General features: G+C 56.2%; 7 protein-coding genes across 7 annotated transcripts; 3 read left to right on the forward strand and 4 right to left on the reverse strand.

Annotated features, from left to right (window-relative positions):
• Positions 1-740: 740 nt before the first annotated feature.
• N657DRAFT_681725 (uncharacterized protein) lies at positions 741-1,914 on the reverse strand (the record flags this gene model as incomplete). The annotated part of the gene is made up of 2 exons (XM_062796418.1): positions 741-1,495; positions 1,566-1,914. 2 exons carry the CDS (start codon positions 1,912-1,914, stop codon positions 741-743), a joined length of 1,104 nt encoding a protein of 367 aa, XP_062646514.1.
• A 1,008-nt stretch (positions 1,915-2,922) lies between these two features.
• On the forward strand, positions 2,923-3,895 carry N657DRAFT_681726 (ras-domain-containing protein; the record flags this gene model as incomplete). Its single annotated transcript, XM_062796419.1, has 6 exons — positions 2,923-2,936; positions 3,021-3,065; positions 3,109-3,232; positions 3,290-3,337; positions 3,400-3,627; positions 3,695-3,895. 6 exons carry the CDS (start codon positions 2,923-2,925, stop codon positions 3,893-3,895), a joined length of 660 nt encoding a protein of 219 aa, XP_062646515.1.
• A 1,588-nt stretch (positions 3,896-5,483) lies between these two features.
• Positions 5,484-8,446, reverse strand: N657DRAFT_574910 (uncharacterized protein; the record flags this gene model as incomplete). Its single annotated transcript, XM_062789064.1, has 2 exons — positions 5,484-6,600; positions 6,654-8,446. 2 exons carry the CDS (start codon positions 8,444-8,446, stop codon positions 5,484-5,486), a joined length of 2,910 nt encoding a protein of 969 aa, XP_062646516.1.
• Positions 8,447-8,655: 209 nt separating this feature from the next.
• N657DRAFT_477266 (uncharacterized protein) lies at positions 8,656-9,511 on the reverse strand. Its single transcript, XM_062787548.1, has 2 exons — positions 9,425-9,511; positions 8,656-9,352 (listed from the first exon to the last, which is right to left on the reverse strand). Exon 2 carries the CDS (start codon positions 9,315-9,317, stop codon positions 8,865-8,867), a length of 453 nt encoding a protein of 150 aa, XP_062646517.1. The 5' UTR covers positions 9,318-9,352; positions 9,425-9,511; the 3' UTR covers positions 8,656-8,864.
• A 1,347-nt stretch (positions 9,512-10,858) lies between these two features.
• Positions 10,859-12,189, reverse strand: N657DRAFT_574937 (WD40 repeat-like protein; the record flags this gene model as incomplete). Its single annotated transcript, XM_062789065.1, has 3 exons — positions 10,859-11,839; positions 11,899-12,067; positions 12,152-12,189. The coding sequence occupies 3 exons, from the start codon at positions 12,187-12,189 to the stop codon at positions 10,859-10,861; spliced, it is 1,188 nt and encodes a 395-aa protein (XP_062646518.1).
• Positions 12,190-12,410: 221 nt separating this feature from the next.
• N657DRAFT_620790 (WD40 repeat-like protein) lies at positions 12,411-15,230 on the forward strand (the record flags this gene model as incomplete). The annotated part of the gene is made up of 2 exons (XM_062790603.1): positions 12,411-14,439; positions 14,487-15,230. The coding sequence occupies exons 1-2, from the start codon at positions 12,583-12,585 to the stop codon at positions 15,228-15,230; spliced, it is 2,601 nt and encodes an 866-aa protein (XP_062646519.1). The 5' UTR covers positions 12,411-12,582.
• Positions 15,231-16,407: 1,177 nt separating this feature from the next.
• Positions 16,408-17,487, forward strand: N657DRAFT_646488 (uncharacterized protein). Its single transcript, XM_062793129.1, has one exon. The coding sequence runs from the start codon at positions 16,739-16,741 to the stop codon at positions 17,213-17,215; it is 477 nt and encodes a 158-aa protein (XP_062646520.1). The 5' UTR covers positions 16,408-16,738; the 3' UTR covers positions 17,216-17,487.
• The last annotated feature ends 98 nt before the right edge of the window (positions 17,488-17,585 follow it).

Genomic DNA, 17,585 nt, shown 5'->3' on the forward strand with positions numbered 1-17,585 from the left:
TTCCCATTAAGTTCACTTGGATGACAGCATCCTCTTGGTCTTTTGGTACCGTGTTACGCGTCATTGCTTCGGCCTGCTGGATATTTCTGAACAGCGCCAGATGATAGGGGAATACTGCGGTAGGGTATTTGTGCGGTGTGTCCGTATTGTACAACTTGCGAAGAAACATGACCGAGGAGAGTATGTGATGCTGAAGCCAAGTGTTCCTTCAAAATAATCCGTGAGATCCAGTGCTTATCGCCCTTGACTGACCTGCATAGAATGGCCAGGCCGTGAGCAGCCTTCATCCCAACTCCCGCCGCCGTTCCCTCCCCAGCCCCACAACCGCCCTATATGTATTGGGTCTGCATTCCACCAGTTACCCGCTCCTCCCACTTGGCCATGGTGAAGTGGAAGGATATGCGGGTGTGGGCTAGAGCCCCTCCCCCCTGGTCTGGCGAGACTCCCCGGAGCTCACCAATTCGATCCCCCGCCGAACCGCCGCCCCAGCGAAGTAAAAACCCCACGGGGGTTTTCGTAGCTACCGACCTCCACAAGGGGCTCGGTGGTGGGTTCGTTGTCTTTCTTCTTCTTCCCTTGAAGTATTATTGCGCAGCCTCAACCCGTCCTAGTCTCATGTATGATGCAACCACAAACCCCTTCCCGTCTCCGACGCCGCTGTCGATTTGGGAGCGCCAGCCATGCCATCAAACAGCAACAGTGTTGTACAGAGCTCGAGAGCAAAACCCCACTCCTCCTGATCATGACCTCCCCTTCCTAAACCTCGCCCTCGCAAAAACAGGACACGGCGCATCGCCCCCTTTGATACCGCCCAGCAACCAATCCGTCAGACCAACCACCTTGGCACCAACTCCCTTCTCCCACTGACCCCCTTCCTGCACATGCTCAATCGTATGGCTCAATATCCTTCCCTCGCTGTCAAAATCGAAGATGAACAACCCAGTGAACTCCTTGCTCCCTCCCCCGGAAGCGGGCTGCGCCATCCCCACCGGCGCCTTCACCTCGGTCTTCCTCTCCTCCCCCTTCAGCAGCCTCTCCACTGCCCCATCCTCCTTCTCATCACAAGTCTCTTTCTTACCACTAATTCCCGGCATCTTCCCGGCAGTATTACCGTTGTTATTCTTCCCCTCCCCATTCCCGAAACCTAGCCAACCCCTCACCTTCCCCCCGCCCCCGCCGACCGTCCTCCACCGCACAATCAGCTGCTCGCCACACGCACCCTCGGGCCTCCTCCCGCCGGGTAGGCTGGCGTACACCGGCGAGTCGACCATGCGCTCCGACAGGATCTCTAGCCGCACGTTGCCGACAAGCGGAACACGGTTCCACGCGATTGGGCTCGACCACAGCGCGGCGATGTAGGCCACGCGGCCCGTCACCGTCGGCAGGTGCGGGTGCGTCGAGGGGAAGAGGTGCAGGGTGATCGATGGGGACAGGACTTGTTGAGGGAGCGGGGACTGGAGGAGGGTGGGTAGGTGCGATTGGAGGATACGGAGGGCTGTTGAGAAACCAACAATGGTCAGCGTTCAGAGATGGTTTGGGCGGGTGGGTGGGGGGAGCGGACGTACTCTTGCCGAGCTTGACTTTCCTCTCGTCGAGCGGTTTGTGGTGGTTTGGGTCTGGCGAGAGGAGAGGCGGGTAGGATTTGAAGAGGGCTATCTCGGGAAGCGGGTTTGGCGGCACCCGAGTGTCTTGTTGGAGTGTTGTTAGGTTCTTTCTCGAGGGGTATGTCTGCTGGGGGTGTTGTGGCGGACGGGTGGTTGTCGAGAGATGGAGAGATGGTTGTTGGCGCGATTCAATTGCTGCAGGAGATGGCCATGGTGGTGGTGCAGCGGTGCAAGCTGCTTTCGACGTCGACGATGGCCGCGCTGTCTTGCCGTGCAGAGGCCAGCGCAGGATCCTCGCTGGTGCCGACATCTGGCTATGTGGTTCGGTATGTTGTCCGCTCAGTTCTGGGTCCCCGTGGGCGACTGACGGACTGGCTACGGTTTTGCACCTGATTCGGTTGCTCAACGGTAGCGGAGGTACGGAGATGTATTAAACGTGCAGTTGGTCGATATACTCCGTAAGTCAACCTCTTAGTTCTTAAGCAGGATGATGTCAGCGATTGTTTCTTCAGCTTTGGTACCCTGAAGACGAACACCCGATAACGATATAACGCTATCGATAGGTATTTAACGTGTATATATCTGTGATGTTATCACCCCTGATTTATTCAAACCTGACGATTGCCATAGTTGAGACTGCACATGCACTCATCTGTGAGATACCTATGGATATATAATTAAAGTCACCAAGATGGGCAGGTTCAAGAAGGGATACTGCATTGCTTAAAGTGAGGTAGTAGGTATGCTGGGCAAGATGTTCTTGGTATGGAAACTTTCCATGATTTCCTAAGTTACGCTCGGAGTACCCATGTGGCCCGCTGAGATGCCGCTGGCTGACCGCTGCCACATGACACTCGGTGCACAGGATCTCACGAGCTTTGACAAACCTCGGACTTGCATCTCAGCGCCAGAGACACAGTACGACAGCACAACTAGAACCAAAAGTGCTCAAGCAGTATCTTAAGCTTCTTTCTGCTTCAACATCCACAGTTTTCTTGCGGTTTTGATTTTTGCACGCTCTCAGAACAACGTACTAGCCGCATCCTGCCTTAGTCCGAATAACCGTCACGTGACTCAAGCCCCTTGAACAGGCCCTTTGCGCTCTCACCTGGACAGCGCTGGACCATCAACCAATCGCTCTTGACGCCCTGACGCAGCCTTGATTCCAAACGGCCATCCAGTTTGCCGACCGACCTGCTGCCTTCCACATCTCAACCTTCCAACTGCCTTCAACGGACCCGATTTTCTCCACGAGCATCAACCACAACCACTTACCCTTGACTCGACCGCATCTGCAAGCCCTCGCGCATCAGCCACGATGAATCCCGAGTAGTACGTAGCATTCGGGGATGCCCCTCTGGCGCCTGCTGCCTCTCCGTGATCTTTTGTTTGCTGACCACGAATGCTCCGTTCCAGCGTCTTCTCTGCCCCGATTATTCCATTCGATACCTCGCGTTGCCTGTCAGACCACATGGCCGCTGTGCAGCTGCTGACCACATGGCAGATACGACTACCTCTTCAAGCTGCTGCTCATCGGCGACTCCGGTGTCGGCAAGTCTTGCCTGCTCCTGCGGTTCGCCGACGACACTTACACCGAGTCCTACATCTCCACTATCGGTGTCGATTTCGTACGTTGCTGCCCGAAACAGCCCTGCCGTAAGACTGCGAGAAACTGACCCTCGCAGAAAATCCGGACTATCGAGCTCGACGGCAAGACGGTGAAGCTTCAGATCGTACGCCACTCAGGCCCGGCTGTGCATGGGAACTCGGGCTAGTATCAGCTGACTTTGGACAGTGGGATACGGCCGGCCAAGAACGGTTCCGCACCATCACCTCTTCCTACTACCGCGGCGCCCACGGTATCTGTGTCGTCTACGACGTCACCGACATGGACAGCTTCAACAACGTCAAACAGTGGCTGCAAGAGATCGACAGGTACGCCACAGAGGGCGTCAATAAGCTGCTCGTAGGAAACAAAAGCGATATGGCGGACAAGAAGGTGGTCGAGTACACAGTTGCCAAGGTATGCCTTTCTCGCCTTTCCCTGCAGTTTCCCACCCAGACAAGTACAAGATTCTAACACTCCTCAGGAATTCGCCGACAGCCTCGGCATCCCCTTCCTCGAGACGTCGGCCAAGAACGCCAGCAACGTCGAACAGGCCTTCCTGACCATGGCCCGCCAGATCAAGGAGCGCATGGGCAGCAGCATCGCTACCAACAACACGAAAGCCAACGTCAACGTCGCGCCCGGCCAAGGCGTTGGCAACAGCCAGTCCGGCGGCTGCTGCTAAGCCAAGCGCACCCGGCCAGTCACCAGCCTTGTGCATCTCGCATTTGGCGCCATTTGATGTTGCCACTGCTCTCGGGTGTTTACGGTTTCTTGCATCGGATGGGTACTTCTTTCGGACACTACTACAGAGCGTGGTTAGATCTGCGGGCGGGGGGGTCCGGTTTTGATGGGAGTGGCGGAAGGGGGTTGGGTCTCCTCTAGGATGCGCGAGGGAGTTTGGAAGTATTGCTCGCTTGGGTTTTTGCACCCCGCTCCAGCGCAGGCAGCCGCTGTTGAGGGGGACCAGCCTTATTACCCCGGGACTCGAGCAGTCTGGAGCCCTCGAGCAGAAGGCTGGGGCTTGCCGGCTCAAGAGGTCTGAGAGGGTGGGAGCAAGGCCCAGGCGCAACAACAAGACAGAACTGGGCCGGGGAGCTGGATTTGTCCCATTTTTCCCTTACCGCTACTGCCGCTGCCTTACACTATGCTACTTACAGCTCTGTGTCTGTATTTTCCCGTCTTGGTCATACCTGGGGCTCTTGTTTTTGTTTATTGACTTCGACAACGGTCTGTTGCCCCTTATTCGTGCTGTGTTGCCCCTTATTCGTGCTGTGTTGTGGCTTGGTGAAGGTGAACGGGGCAACTATGCGTAATCATGATTCTACTCGAAATATGACGGGGGGAAAGTCAGCTGGCGACCTGTCTCGTCATGACCGTTTTTTGCATGCAGGCGTTTTGCTATGACCGTAGCGTGGGAAACAGCATCAAGCAGAAGTTTCTCGCTGTAGCTGTTTGGTGTCTACCTATTTCAAGCAGGCCTCCACCATCTTGTTCTCACATTGTCTGGCTCCCCTGGTCAGAGATCTCGAGACGACCTTTCCCTCAAGCAGGCTCTTTTGCCCTGGGTCCTCGACCACGTCGCGGTTCACATGCATGTTCAATGAAAGGAGAGGGACATAGTGAAGTCTCCCTCTCTGACATTGCCGCGCCATTGCCCTTGTCATGAATTTGCACTTGAGGCTCGCCATAAGGAGGCAAGAGGCGCCGGTGTTTGAGTGGATGAGATGCCCGGCCCGATGATATAGCATCCAAATGCCACTCATGCTCCTCTATTTATTTTTCTCTCCTACCAAACCAGGACTGAGAAGAAGCATTAAAGCTCCATATTGACCCCTCCATCCAGACTATGCTCACTGAAAACCGCCTTTTGGTATCTGATTCTGTCCTGATTTGGAAACTACAATCTGGTAGCACAAATGGGATGACAGACAAAACACAAGAGAGTAGAAGATAGGAAAAGGAATGGAGATAAAGAAAAAGACAAAGAACGTGAATTACAAATGCAATGCCGACCTAGTCAAGTGACCTATCCGCCCATGGCCCATTCTCCTCTCCGCTCCTCGGGCGCCCGGTAAGTGACTCTACAAAACAAGTCATAGCCCCCAACTCCAAGCGCAGTCGTAAGATCAACTCGTTCGCATCTCCGCAAATCCCCATTCCAAACCCACTTCTACCAGTCCCTCCCCGTGTACCACAACCAGAGTAGACCATCAGCCCCCGGTAAGGCTACCGGTTTTTCATGATGCTGTTATGATACTCTTTAAAGCATCTCAAGCCAGGCCGAGCCACTTGAACGCCTTGGTACTCCGCATCCTCTCAACATCCTCCCTCCGCCGCAAGTAAAGCGGCATCAGCCGCCTCATTTCCTCGTCAGGCATATCGTCATCATCCTCATCGTCCTCGTATTCCAACCCCTCCCCGGCTGTCGGGGAAAGGGGCTTTGGGTCTCTTTCCTGATGGCGCCGGCTGTGGGTATGGGTATGGCTACTGCTGCTCCCGCTGGCGGTGGCGGTTCTCGACGGTACGGAGTGAGGTGAAGAAGAAGAAGAAGAAGAAGAAGAAGGGGCGGCTGCGTAGTTGACTTCGCCCCAGCGGATGCGCGAGTCCATGGGCGCGTCGTCGCTTTTGGCATGGGTGGTATGAGGATGCCTGCTGGGTGTTGTTGTTGAAGGTGCTGTGATCGAGGCGGAACGAGGCGGAATGCTCCGGTGGTTGGATCGTGGTTGCGGCTCTGGCCGCGTGGGTAGTGTCGACTCGGTTGGGGAGGATGGCGGGGTGATCATCAACGACGTCGAGTCGGATGCTCTCTTCCGTGAAGAGTGGGAGTTGCTGCCGATGGGGAGACTACTGTAAGCCTTCTGTAGAGGGGACTGGGAGGATGGGTGTCTATAAAACGGGCGCTCGGGCCTGTAATAGTCCGACACGGAAATCAAACTCTCGCGGATCGCCGCGAGGAAAGCAGTTGTCTCGATGCCGGTGGCCGAGGATGCCAGGAGAAAATTGGCCTTCGAAAAGGAGCAGGGCTCCACCAAAGTGCCGGATATGCTTGATTCCCGGCTATTGAGACAGCGGAAGCCCTCGCTGGGGAGTCGGTTCTCGTCAAGCAAATTTAGAGGCTGACCCGGGGTCGACGCATCGCTGTTGACGATGCCCGCTACTTTCATCATCTCGCCGCCGATGAGAGTCTGCAGGGCCAGCACGGTCGGGAGGTGCTCTGATGGGTACTCGATGAGCAGGAAGCGGACGTTTGAATGGGTTTCCAGGTACGTCTCGAGATGCGGGATGATCAAGGCGGCGAGCAGGGCGCGGTCGGCAAAGGGGTTGCTCTGGATCTGCTTCGTCAACGGCTGCGCAGTGAATGCCTGCATAGCATTGGCAATGAGAAACCTGTCTCCCGGTTAGCTCCTCGTTGCTCTCTGGCCGAGATCAGGGTGGCATACCGAATATGTAACCGGGCGCTCCGTGAGTCCCCGCTTGTCTTGAACCCAAGTTTCTCGATCTGCCCGACAACTTCCGATACACGTTCCTTCTTCACCCCCGTCTCGGCGCCGACAGCCAGAATCAAGTCTAGCTTTGGCTTCCCGTCAGGCTCAACCACCTGGCCATCGCATTTCAGGGGCCTCCATAAGCCCCCTTCAGACAGAAACTCGGCACTGTTAGTGGGTGAAGTATGCTGGTTTTGCAGGCCGAATTGGGAGCCCATGTACGATCGCAGGAAGTTCTGGATGGAGACGGCGGTCTCTTCATCCATGCTGATGCTGAACACTTTCGTACTAAAAGGCGTGGCTTTGGATGTAAGGTCCGAGGACGTCGGCGAGTGGTTTGGTGTGGGCAGGCCATGGACCAGGTCCTTCCCTAGCCACGGCGAGACACCGCTGGTATGTTCATCTTCAAACCTGGTGTCGTTGACTTCCTGGTCTTCCCCCAGTATCAAGTGACTTCTGCCTTGGAAAGCGTCATGGACCGGTGACGCAGGGACAGATATTGGTAATCGTGGAGTCTTGCAAACTTCGCTCAGACGTCGCACTACAAAGTCGTGCAGGTCGTCTGTTGTCGCATGGGTGTAAAACACGACCAGATCCTCCAGCATTGGCAACACAGACTCAAAAGGTTCACTCTCTGTCTCAGTTGCTTGCACAATCCCCGGTTCGCTTGGATCGACGGCCGCCTCTTGCTGAGGTAAGGACTCGCCTTGTGAGTCTGGGCCGGCCCCGGATGTCTCGTCATGGGCGCGATCGCTCTCTGACTCCCGCGTGGGCGACAAATTTGGCTTGAACGTCCGCGTTGTCACGTGGAAAGCAGGTTCGTATGATCGGCCCTGCAGCTGATGGACGTTGCCGGCCGCAACTTCACCAACCCAGGGGATCGGCGGCGACGGGATGCGGATCTTCAGCGGCGGTTTTCGCTGCGCGGTTAAGTCGGCTTCTTCCGCCGGTTTTGTTTCAGGTGAAACGTGGAGAGCGGGTTCCGCTAAAATAGACGCCTTAGCGTCGGCGGATCTGGAACGCCGAAGAGTTTCGGAAGCTCCGTCGGCACTTGGAACTGGCCGGTTCTTGGACCGCGAGGGGATGTCGACCAGCTTGACTGTGAGGTCCACGTTGGGAGTCGTGGGTTGGAGGAACTCGGTCTCCTTGTCAAGCGCATCTGCTGCTCTCATGGCCCGGATGATGCGGTCCTCGATGATGTCGTCGTCGGCGACATGCATGCACCCTGCCCATGCATCTGGCGGTCCTTGCCCCTCGCTCGACCCTTCCGGCTCTGGAGGCTCATCCTGTTCCATGTTCTCTGATAACTCGCAAGTCGATGGATATGAGAGTGTCGTTGGCGATAGCTTAGCAACCCCATTTCTCGCCAGCCGGATGAAGGTGGCATAGGCCTCTTCGATATCCCCGTCCGTCTGGTGCTCCATGATGGCTGAGAGACATGACACCTGGGCCGACATGGTTCCGCCGTGCAGGAAGACGATCCGATTATCGGTTGCTGGCTCGGAAGGGTGCAAGAACTCGAGAGCCTTTGCATGCCGAGTCTGGGCAGCTGTGTGGTATCGGTGGATGAGCTCACTGGGATTGAAGGGTGTGTCTGAGCTGGCTCCCCTCAAGTAATGTTGAAGGCCGGGGAGGATGAGGAGATGTTGAGAAGGTGGCAGAAGACGCAGCTGAGTCGAGACGAGTTCGGAGGGGCCCTCCAGGGCAACGATATGTCCGGCCCGCTGTGGAGAGATTGGCACTGCCATGTTGAAATCGGACTCGACAACGGTCGTTTCAACAAGCGCGAGGCCGCGAGAATGAGATCGTCGCCGCCACGGCTCCCTTGCGAGGACCCAACGGGGCAAGCAGAGGATCCGACTTCTAGAATATTAAGAAAAAAGAAAGGCAATCCTGACGAATCTGGCAGAGGTCGAGCCAGTCCCGAGCTGGCGGGAACGATTCGTTGCGTACTGTGTACTGTGTAAGCCCCGAGGCGCCAACGGACCAACGGCCTTGCAGGGCAACGACGAGTGGCTTTGAAAAAGAAATCGAGATCGGCCAAACATAGACTAGGAAGAACCCTCGATGACGGGAGGGATAACGTTATGAGGGAGACAAATACGATTAGGTGACGAGCGATGAGAGTTCGAATGATGGGACTGCAGCCAGCCCGAATGCATGCTATCAGGTTTGGGACTGTGAGTTGTGTGTTATTGAAGCTGAAGCTCTCGAACCCAACCTCAACTCGTCGAGCATGTCTGCGCCACCATGCTGCGTGCAGAGCAAACAAAACAGAAACAGGACTAGATAAAACCGGGAAATGAAAGCTGGAAACCCAAGACATACGGGCATGCAAATTATTGAGGCAAAGAGGGGATGGGATGGTGACATGCATCGCTGCTTTCCATTCTTGTTTCTCCCGTGCCGCCCTGTATCTGTACTCCGGAGCTTGCCTTGTCCGTCGTTCCGCCTGAAAATGTGCAAGAAGCCACACCTTGGCGAACACGCGGGAACTCTCCCCGCCGCCTGCATGGAGGCGTCCATACAGACGCGTGATTGGGCTTTGAAACAAAGTTGTGCCATGTGAGGGACCCAGAAGTTTGGGCATGCTCCCGAAGTTTCTCTCGTTCCTTCCATGTAAGCGCCCGAGTGTGCACATCCACCGGATAAACCTGCAAGGCCCTAGTTAGAACCCCGACAATAACGGGCGTGTTAGGTAAATGGAGAAAGACGGGACGGCCAACATTGGCCTCGCTTCCCGCTGCACACGTTGTCCAATGCGCAGCAACGGAGAAAGGGCTTGCTTTGGACGGGCGTTTTCAGCTGCAAGTTTGTCCTGAATTCCTCCAGGAGGGGCTTGCATTCAGAAATTAATCCTTTTGAGCGGGCAGCCTTCCATCTGTTTGGATGCCATCATGGGTGCCTGTTCTGGCCATGTGATAGCTTCGTTGAAATGGGCGGGAGATTGAAGACTGATTCTCGGTCTCGGTCTATTCAAGAGGGCTACGTGGATTGGAAGTTGCCAGCTCAGCAACGCGACAGACAGTTGACAATTGCAGACGGAAGCCGCGAACCTGAAATTGGACGGGCCGTCTGATGCAATTGGCGCTAGTCCGCCAGAGGCAATGGGGATGCGTCGGGCCGGGGCTGCAAGTGCCGGAGATTTCCATGCGGTTGCTGACTGGCTCCACTTGCTCAGGGGGAGGCCAACTTCGTCAAGCTTAGCGCGCCTGGGCATCCCGATCTGGCATGGCATTATGCAAAAATATCTCGACTCCACATCTGCTTGTCCCATTACCTCAGAGTCTCAGCCTCGCTGAAGGCCGTGAGAAGGGCTACCTACGCTGAGGTCAAGAAAGACAGAGGGGACTGAGACAACTGCGAGGACGGTGCATCAGGACGTCAACCAGATGGCGGCACTGCATCCTGGATTAACATGCAGTTGCGGTGCACCATCCAAAGTCACACATCGGCCAAGAGACTTGGAAGGACCTTAAGGTGTGACAAAGCGGCCTCGACTGTGTTACGGAGGCACTCTCGCCTCGTGATTGCAAAGTTTCATTTGCCAAAAAGAAAAAGGGGTGTTTGGAAACAGGCATCTTTTAACGGCTTCACCATACCACAGTCGCCACCAGGACAAAACACCATGGAGCGCAAGCGGCTGTGGCGGGAGAATGGGTATGGTAAGCCTTCCTTTCTTTATCTGCCAACGCTTGGTACAGGCAATCCAGACTTTGACCTCGGCTGCAGTTTCCCGTTCACCCCTACGTGGTGTTACTGGCGACTTCTTTGAGGTCTGCCCTGGTGCTGTCATCTCGAACCCTGGGAATGCAGCCTCAAGCTCTCCGAACAGAGGCCGCCACCATGCCTCTCAGCATTTCCGACTCTCATTGCTTGCCGGAGATGCGTTATGATGTTGGCAATGATCGCCTGTCATAGCAGCCACCATCCCCGGATTCTGGTTCTGCATCTCCACCGAGGCTGCGGAGTCTTGTGGAACAGTGCGGGCACTTGCAGCCGGTTGTCCGTCCTGACAATCAAACTGAATCAAAGTTTGGTGGCGTCGGGGTCACCACGCGTGTAGCCTCAAAAACAGCGCAGTGATCCTGGTCTTTGGGAGGAGCATGCGAAGCGGCTGGGAGAGTTGAGTATCACGGGTTTCTCCGAAGTCCATTGTCCTATTCATCGTCTTCCATGAGAGCAGCGAGCTCGGCCTCCTCTTCAGCACTTAACAGGCCCTCTCCAGGCACCTCCTGCTTCTCCTCGTCCACGGCTTTTTCCTGCTCCTTGACGGCAGCATCCAACCCGGCCTTCTCCAGTGGCCACGTCCGGATAGTGCCGTCAATGCTCACACTGCAAACCCGTTCGCCCGAGCCGCCTGGGCCCCTGAGGATGACCAGTTCCGTGACCTCGTCGTAGTGTCCCGCAAGCGAGCAGTAGAGCTTGCCCGAGGTCCTGTCCCAGAACTTGATATCCTCGTCCCTACCAGCCGTGATGACCCACTGGTCCGTGACAGCCACAGCGCGGACATGATCTCCGTGGTGGAAGGTGTCTTCGCAGGTGAAATTCCTCAGCCTTGACAGACACTTGGCTGTACCATCGCCGCTCGAAGTCCACAGGTCGACTTCGTCGCCGTCATGGTCAAGAACCAATTTGTACACGGTGGTCTCGTGCTCCAAAATGGTCCGGCGGTCCGTGCCCGGCGCCTCGGGAGACGTGTCGACGACCTGCTCCCACCCGTCCAGCCGGATCTTCCACCGGCGGATGTGCGGGTCGCTGCTGGCGCTGATGAGACTCACCTCCCCCTCAGTCGACGACGCGTGGTCCACCACCAGGTCCTGTATGCTGAGCATGTTGACCTCGCTGTCCTGCAGCGTGTGCAGCCGTGCGCCCGTGGCAATGTCCCAGACCATGATCTTCTTGTCGGCACCACCGCTGATCAGGAGGTCCTTGCCCCCAACCTTTGCGCACACAACGGCCTTGACAAAATCTGTGTGGCCGACGTATTTCCGTCCGGGCGTTCTCGTGGCTAGGTCCCAAGACCAGACAGTGTTGTCCCAGGACCCGGCAAAGACAATGCTTGACTCGGGCCCGCCTTCAGCGACGCAGCAGACAGGGGCAGTTGGGCCGCGATAGGCCGTCTTGGTGTCTTCGGGATCCTAACGTATGGTTAGCGTTTCCATTGCTTCGCCCCTTCGGTTGGGGCCCAGATATGTACGTTGAGTTTCACCAGACGCACAGCCCCGGCTGACTCTGCAACCAAGAGGGCCGAGGACGGCCATCTGGGATCGGGCACAGCAGCCAGGATCTTGGACTTCAGAATGATGGGGTTGCCATACTTGTTGCCAGCTTTGGCTGCCCGGCGCTGCCTCTTTTCCTGCTCCGCGCTGCAGTATATCTCTGTTAGTTATCACATGATCTGTCGGGGTCTCTCTCAGGGTTCACCTGGGGTTCCCTTTTTCTGCACTCACTCGGTCTCAAAAAAGTGTCGAGGGTCGGCGGACTGCATCTTGACTTTTTTCTCTTTCTTCCGCAGCAGTAGAACGGAGAATGGCTAATCAAGGTTGTTTTTATAGCCCTTTAAAGTCCTGCTGCCTGGCAAAGCCGGGTTGCTTTTGTTGCTGCCTCTGTGTTGATGAGTGATGAGTGATGGAGTCTTAGTGGTGCTCAAGGGCCAGGCGGCGGCAGCTGGCAATCTCTGTTCACCGCAGTTTGAGATCACCGGAGTGGAGCCCCGGACGCGAAAAGTAAATGGAAACGCGGTTTCAACGCGTCTCCTTCCAAAGCCAACAACACCGGTCCCGACTCAGAATACCAGAAATCAAAAGCATGATGGAGTTCCGAATCTAACAGCGCCGGCACTGAATGTCTGAACTCGTAATCAGAATCTCAAATTGACAGCATGGCGGCGACGTCCATCGTCTCGCGGCCGCGGCCACGGCCAGCGCACACCCAGGGCACCACGCGCTGCGCATACACGCCCGACGGCACAAAGCTGGTCACGGTCGGCTCCAACAACACCATCCGTCTCTACAAGACGGGGTTCGACGGCGAACCCACAAACATCGACGACTGCCAGGAACAGAACCTGGCCCTTGCCACGAGCAACGACTTCTTCATCGCCGGCGCCGAAGATGGCACCGTCAGCTACTACTCGCTCGAGCAAAACATGTTCGACAAGTTCCTGCTCCGCACCGCCCTGCCCGTCCGCGACGTCGCCGTCTCCCCCGACAACAAGTGGTGCGCCGTGGCCAGCGACGAGCTGACCGTCAAGCTAGTTAGCATCGCCGACAACACGAAGCTGCTCACCCTGAAGGAGCATGGCAAGCCGACCAAGCACCTCTCGTTCGATCCCAAGGGTAGCATGCTGGCTCTTTCATGCACCGACGGAGTCATCTACGTCTATTCTTTGACGGCCGAGCATCCGGAGCTTATCCGCAAGGTCGATGGTGTCATTGGACGGATCGAAACGGAATCCGAGGCCTCGTGTAGGGCGGCGTGGCACCCCGACGGCCGCGCATTCGCTGTACCAACGCCAACAAGGGATATCCAGGTCGTGTCCAAGAATGATTGGGAGAAGCAGCGCGTTTTCTCCCATGGTCACGATGGCGACATCACCTCGGTTGCCTGGTCTCCGAACGGGGCCCTCCTCGCATCGGCGGGCAAGGATAAGAAGCTGCTGATATGGCAGACCAAGGACCAGGCGGTCATCGCGAGATATGAGTACCCAAATGTCATTGACATTGCTTGGCACCCGACCAAAAATCTGGCATCTTTCACCACTTCCGATGGCGAGGTCTTCATATGCGACGAGTTTGTCCCAGAACAATTTGTCTCCCTGTTGAGCCTACCCAAACAGTCTGCCCCGTTCATCCATGACCCTCTAGCAGAGATTGGCCCCAATGGGCGCAGGCCAGAGACAAACGGCACCAGCTTGCCATCACGCCCAAGGAGGGGGTCCTTGGACAGTCTTGACGATCTCCTGGACGGTAATTTGGAAGACGACGATGACGGCTTTGTGGTGGATGATGATGGGGCCGGTTACACACTCAATGCCGCCAGGAAACGTGCCGCTGACGACGATGACGTCTTCGACCAGCGTCCCAGCAAGCGTGGGAACTTTGTCCAGCCGCAGCTTCACCCATCCTTCCAGCCGGGATCAACTCCTTGGCGTGGCAACCGCAAGTATTTGTGTCTGAACCTGATCGGCTTCGTGTGGACAGTGGATCAAGACTCCCATAACACCGTGACGGTGGAGTTCTACGATCACGAATACCACCGAGACTTTCACTTCACCGACACGTTCCTCTACGACAAGGCGTGTCTGACCGAGAGGGGCACACTCTTTTCCTGCCCGCCTAAAGACGACGCTCCAGCAGTCGTCTTCTACCGCCCGCATGAGACATGGACGCAGCGGACCGACTGGCGCATCGAGCTGCCCAAGGGCGAAGCAGTCTTGGCCATGTCGCTCAGCGACACGTTCATCACCGTGACAACTACTGGGAACTATGTCCGGATATACACATTGTTTGGCATTCCGTACCGGGTATATAGACCCAAGAGCACGCCCATTGTCACCTGCGCCAGCTGGAGGGACTACTTCCTGACCATGGGCAACGGGCCCGTCGGCGCCGACGGCATGTGCCGGCTGCTGTACACCATTGAAAACATTAAGCGGGACGAGGTCTGCCAGAACGAGGATACGGTAGCGCTGCCAGAAGGCGCCACGGTCAAAAGCGTGTTCTTCTCCGACAACGGGGTACGTTACGTCCCTCCCCTTCATGTGTCCTGACTGACCCTTTCCAGGACCCCTGCATCTACGACTCAACCGGCACGCTCCTGACCCTCCTCCACTGGCGCCAGCCTTCTCGCGCCACCTGGATTCCGCTCCTGGACACCAAGCTGCTTCCACGTCTCGCCTCGGGCCGCAAGCGCGAAACCTACTTCCCCATCGCCGTCGCCGACAACAAATTCCACTGCATCATCCTCAAGGGAGGCGACCAATACCCTTACTTCCCGCGCCCCCTCCTCTCCGAGTTCGACTTCTCCATCCCCTTGACCTCGGCCCCTGCCAAAAAGCCCCGCAAAAACAAACCCACAAACCCCCACGGCGGCAACGGCTCGGACGAAGAGATGCTCTCCTCCCCCGACTCCGACACTGAAGAGCCCACCCCGCAATCCGAATCCCTCGCGCTCACTCAGACCTACCTCCAGAAATCACTCCTCGCCTCTCAGCTCGCCGACCTGCTCTCCGCCACCCGCCCCACCGCCTCCCAGCGGGCCTTGCTCGCGCGTCTCGAAGTGGACATCGACAAAACGCTCCTGCAGATGCTGGCCATCGAGTGCCGCGAAGGCGGGGAAGAGAGGGGCATGCGCGCGTTGGAGATTGTTCAGCTGATGCGGGATCGCAGTGGGCGGATGGTGGAGGCGGCCGGGAAGATCGCGGGGAGGTATGGGCGGGCTTTGCTGGGGGAGAAGATTAGGGAGTGGGGGGAAGAGGTCGCTGGTGGCGCGGGGGATGGGTGTGAGGAGGGGGATGAGTTTGATTAGAACTTTTTTTTAAGGGCCTGGGAGGATTGGTGGGATGGTGGTGATGGTTCACAGTCTACGGCGGTGACAGCTCGGTTTGGAATGCTCTCAGCGTGGATAGGGTTTGTTTGGTCATGCCATGATGGTTCACTCGCCAGACATGCCGTGTTTCGTTTAGTTTGGGCATGGCATTGCCATTGGTGATGGATGGGCTGCTTGATATTTCGAGGAGTATGAAGAATAGGTCGCTCTCCGTTTCGAAACCATACCCGGTTCTACACTCCGACCAAGGGTGAACCCACAAACTCATAGGCTCGCTACTCACTTCAGTCTGATAACGGGAGGGCAGATCGTTGAAACGGACGGGCTGGCTTTGGTAACCTTTCGAGCTATTCCGTAGCCTGTTTATTGCCTTGGACTCCATGGAACCTTTTTATAGCCGCGGAAAGCAGCGTGGATGACGCGGCAAGATGTCGTGTCAGACGACCCAAGAAGCGGAGGTATATAACAGCTCGACGTTTCTGGAATGCTTGCTTCCATTACACCAGAGCGGCCGAGTGAGGAGAGAGCGGTCTGCCAGGTGGAAGTGGAAAGAAGAGGATCATGCGTTCAGGGCCTCGGATGGGATGATGGACAGAGGATCAAAGGGTGAAACAGTCTGTGTGCTGGTTCAACAAACCCCTTCTACATGCGCCTGGATACCAAACGCATGAGAGCAGCTAAGCACATGTATGCATCCATGCAGACAATAAGACTTGTGGATGACACTTTGGTACCAGGGGCGAGAAGGTGAAGCTCAGCCGCGGGCCCAGCTAATAGAGAGAAGCACTGAGATGCAGCTGACGGGAGTAGAGCCGTCTTTGGTCGTTCTGATGAATGACAGGATTGCCTAGGAACAGTCCAGCGCGAGAGCTGAGCATGGAAACGTTGCGTTCAAGCGGCAACTCGACAACCAGGTTACCGAGAAAAAAAAAGCCGTTGACATGAACCACGATACAAGTGAGTAATTCACTAGGGGTTGGATGTCGTGTAGCCATTGTGTCTGACAGCTGTGGTTGATGATCGCACAGACGATGCAGAGAGCTGAAAACGGAAGTGCATTCGGCCATGGTCACGCACCGGCAGGGGTCGGTTCGGCCCTCATCAAGCATCTCGGGACCTGCACGGCAGAAACCACCAAGAAACCAGGTCTACCTGGTACCGTATGCAGCTACCAGACACATCGGAGCTCGAATTTCACTACCGAGCTTCATCTGTGGCCAGGCATTCAGCGCCGTAGGTTTCATGCATCGTGACACGCCGGAGAGGAATATCCTGAATCGCAAGATACGGAGGTCGCGGACAGAAAGGACCTACTGAAGGATTGTGACAGCAGTGCCAGGAAGCTTGTTGTCAAAGCGACTCAGATGAGTAGCAGACGGAGCTGAATAGACAGGAGGACAAGATGGGTATTCGAATAACATACCAAGCGGCTGCTGCCTCGGGGAACGGCCTCCGCAGGAAGCTTTCCAAATCCCGGTCTTCTCCGCATGAAACGGGGCGTCAGTCCTCGACGCCCTGTTTGCCCAGAACTTGGCTTAGCGGCATCCAAAAGTCTTCATCAGCCTGAGCCATCGTCGCACCTTTTCGCCGCATGCCACACGGAGGCAGGTGTGAAACGACAACTCGAAGCCAAAGAAGTTCTAGAACCTTGTCTGGAAGCCGGGCCCTCTGACATGGGGAGACATGCGCGGAAGAAGCCAGCCAAGTCCCCCCAGATTGCATCGTATATCCCAGATTCCAATTCAGAACCCCATGCCCGTGCGGATTTTGGCCATCTCCCGACAGACTGTAAAATTATGTCGGGTGCGAGCACTCACAAATCGACGGCGATCCTAGACTATGGTTCCAGGCTGGAGGCTGCTGATGTGAGTACTTCCTTCGTTTGGGTATCGTCCCATCTCCCAATCCGGTCTGGACATTCCACGAGGGTCGATTGGCCATTTGAAACCTCTATCCGTAGTTAGGCCACCGTCTTTGCGTGTCCTTGATGTGGCGCGGCGGATATGGAGGGACACGGAACTTGGGGAGCGATCTATCGACTGAACATTCCCCGATTTGGCATGTCCCGGTCCGCTGCTTGCCCCCCTCCCTTTCCCCTCTTCTTGTACTTGTACCCATGGAACGTGATCGTTGCACTTGTCTGTCGCTGTCGCTCTCGTACCTAGATGCTTTTGAAAGAATCCGGGTTGCAACAAGGGAGTCACCTACCTTAGCTGGGGACAATGACGGGATGAGATATCTGGAAAGTGAGATCAATGGACTCGAGAGCTAAATCAGGTGCAGTATCCGTAATTATTCGTAACTTATCAGTTTCTGGAATAAAAGCTGAGACCT

The sequence above is a fragment of the Parathielavia appendiculata genome, assembly GCF_033297405.1.
Source record: "Parathielavia appendiculata strain CBS 731.68 unplaced genomic scaffold N657scaffold_8, whole genome shotgun sequence".
Taxonomy (NCBI): Eukaryota; Fungi; Ascomycota; class Sordariomycetes; order Sordariales; family Chaetomiaceae; genus Parathielavia; species Parathielavia appendiculata.

Bases quoted from the DNA above. Each gene is read 5' to 3' on its own strand.
- N657DRAFT_477266 (XM_062787548.1), bottom strand. From the start codon at position 9,317: ATGGAAGGAACGAGAGAAACTTCGGGAGCATGCCCAAACTTCTGGGTC.
- N657DRAFT_646488 (XM_062793129.1), top strand. From the start codon at position 16,739: ATGAAACGGGGCGTCAGTCCTCGACGCCCTGTTTGCCCAGAACTTGGC.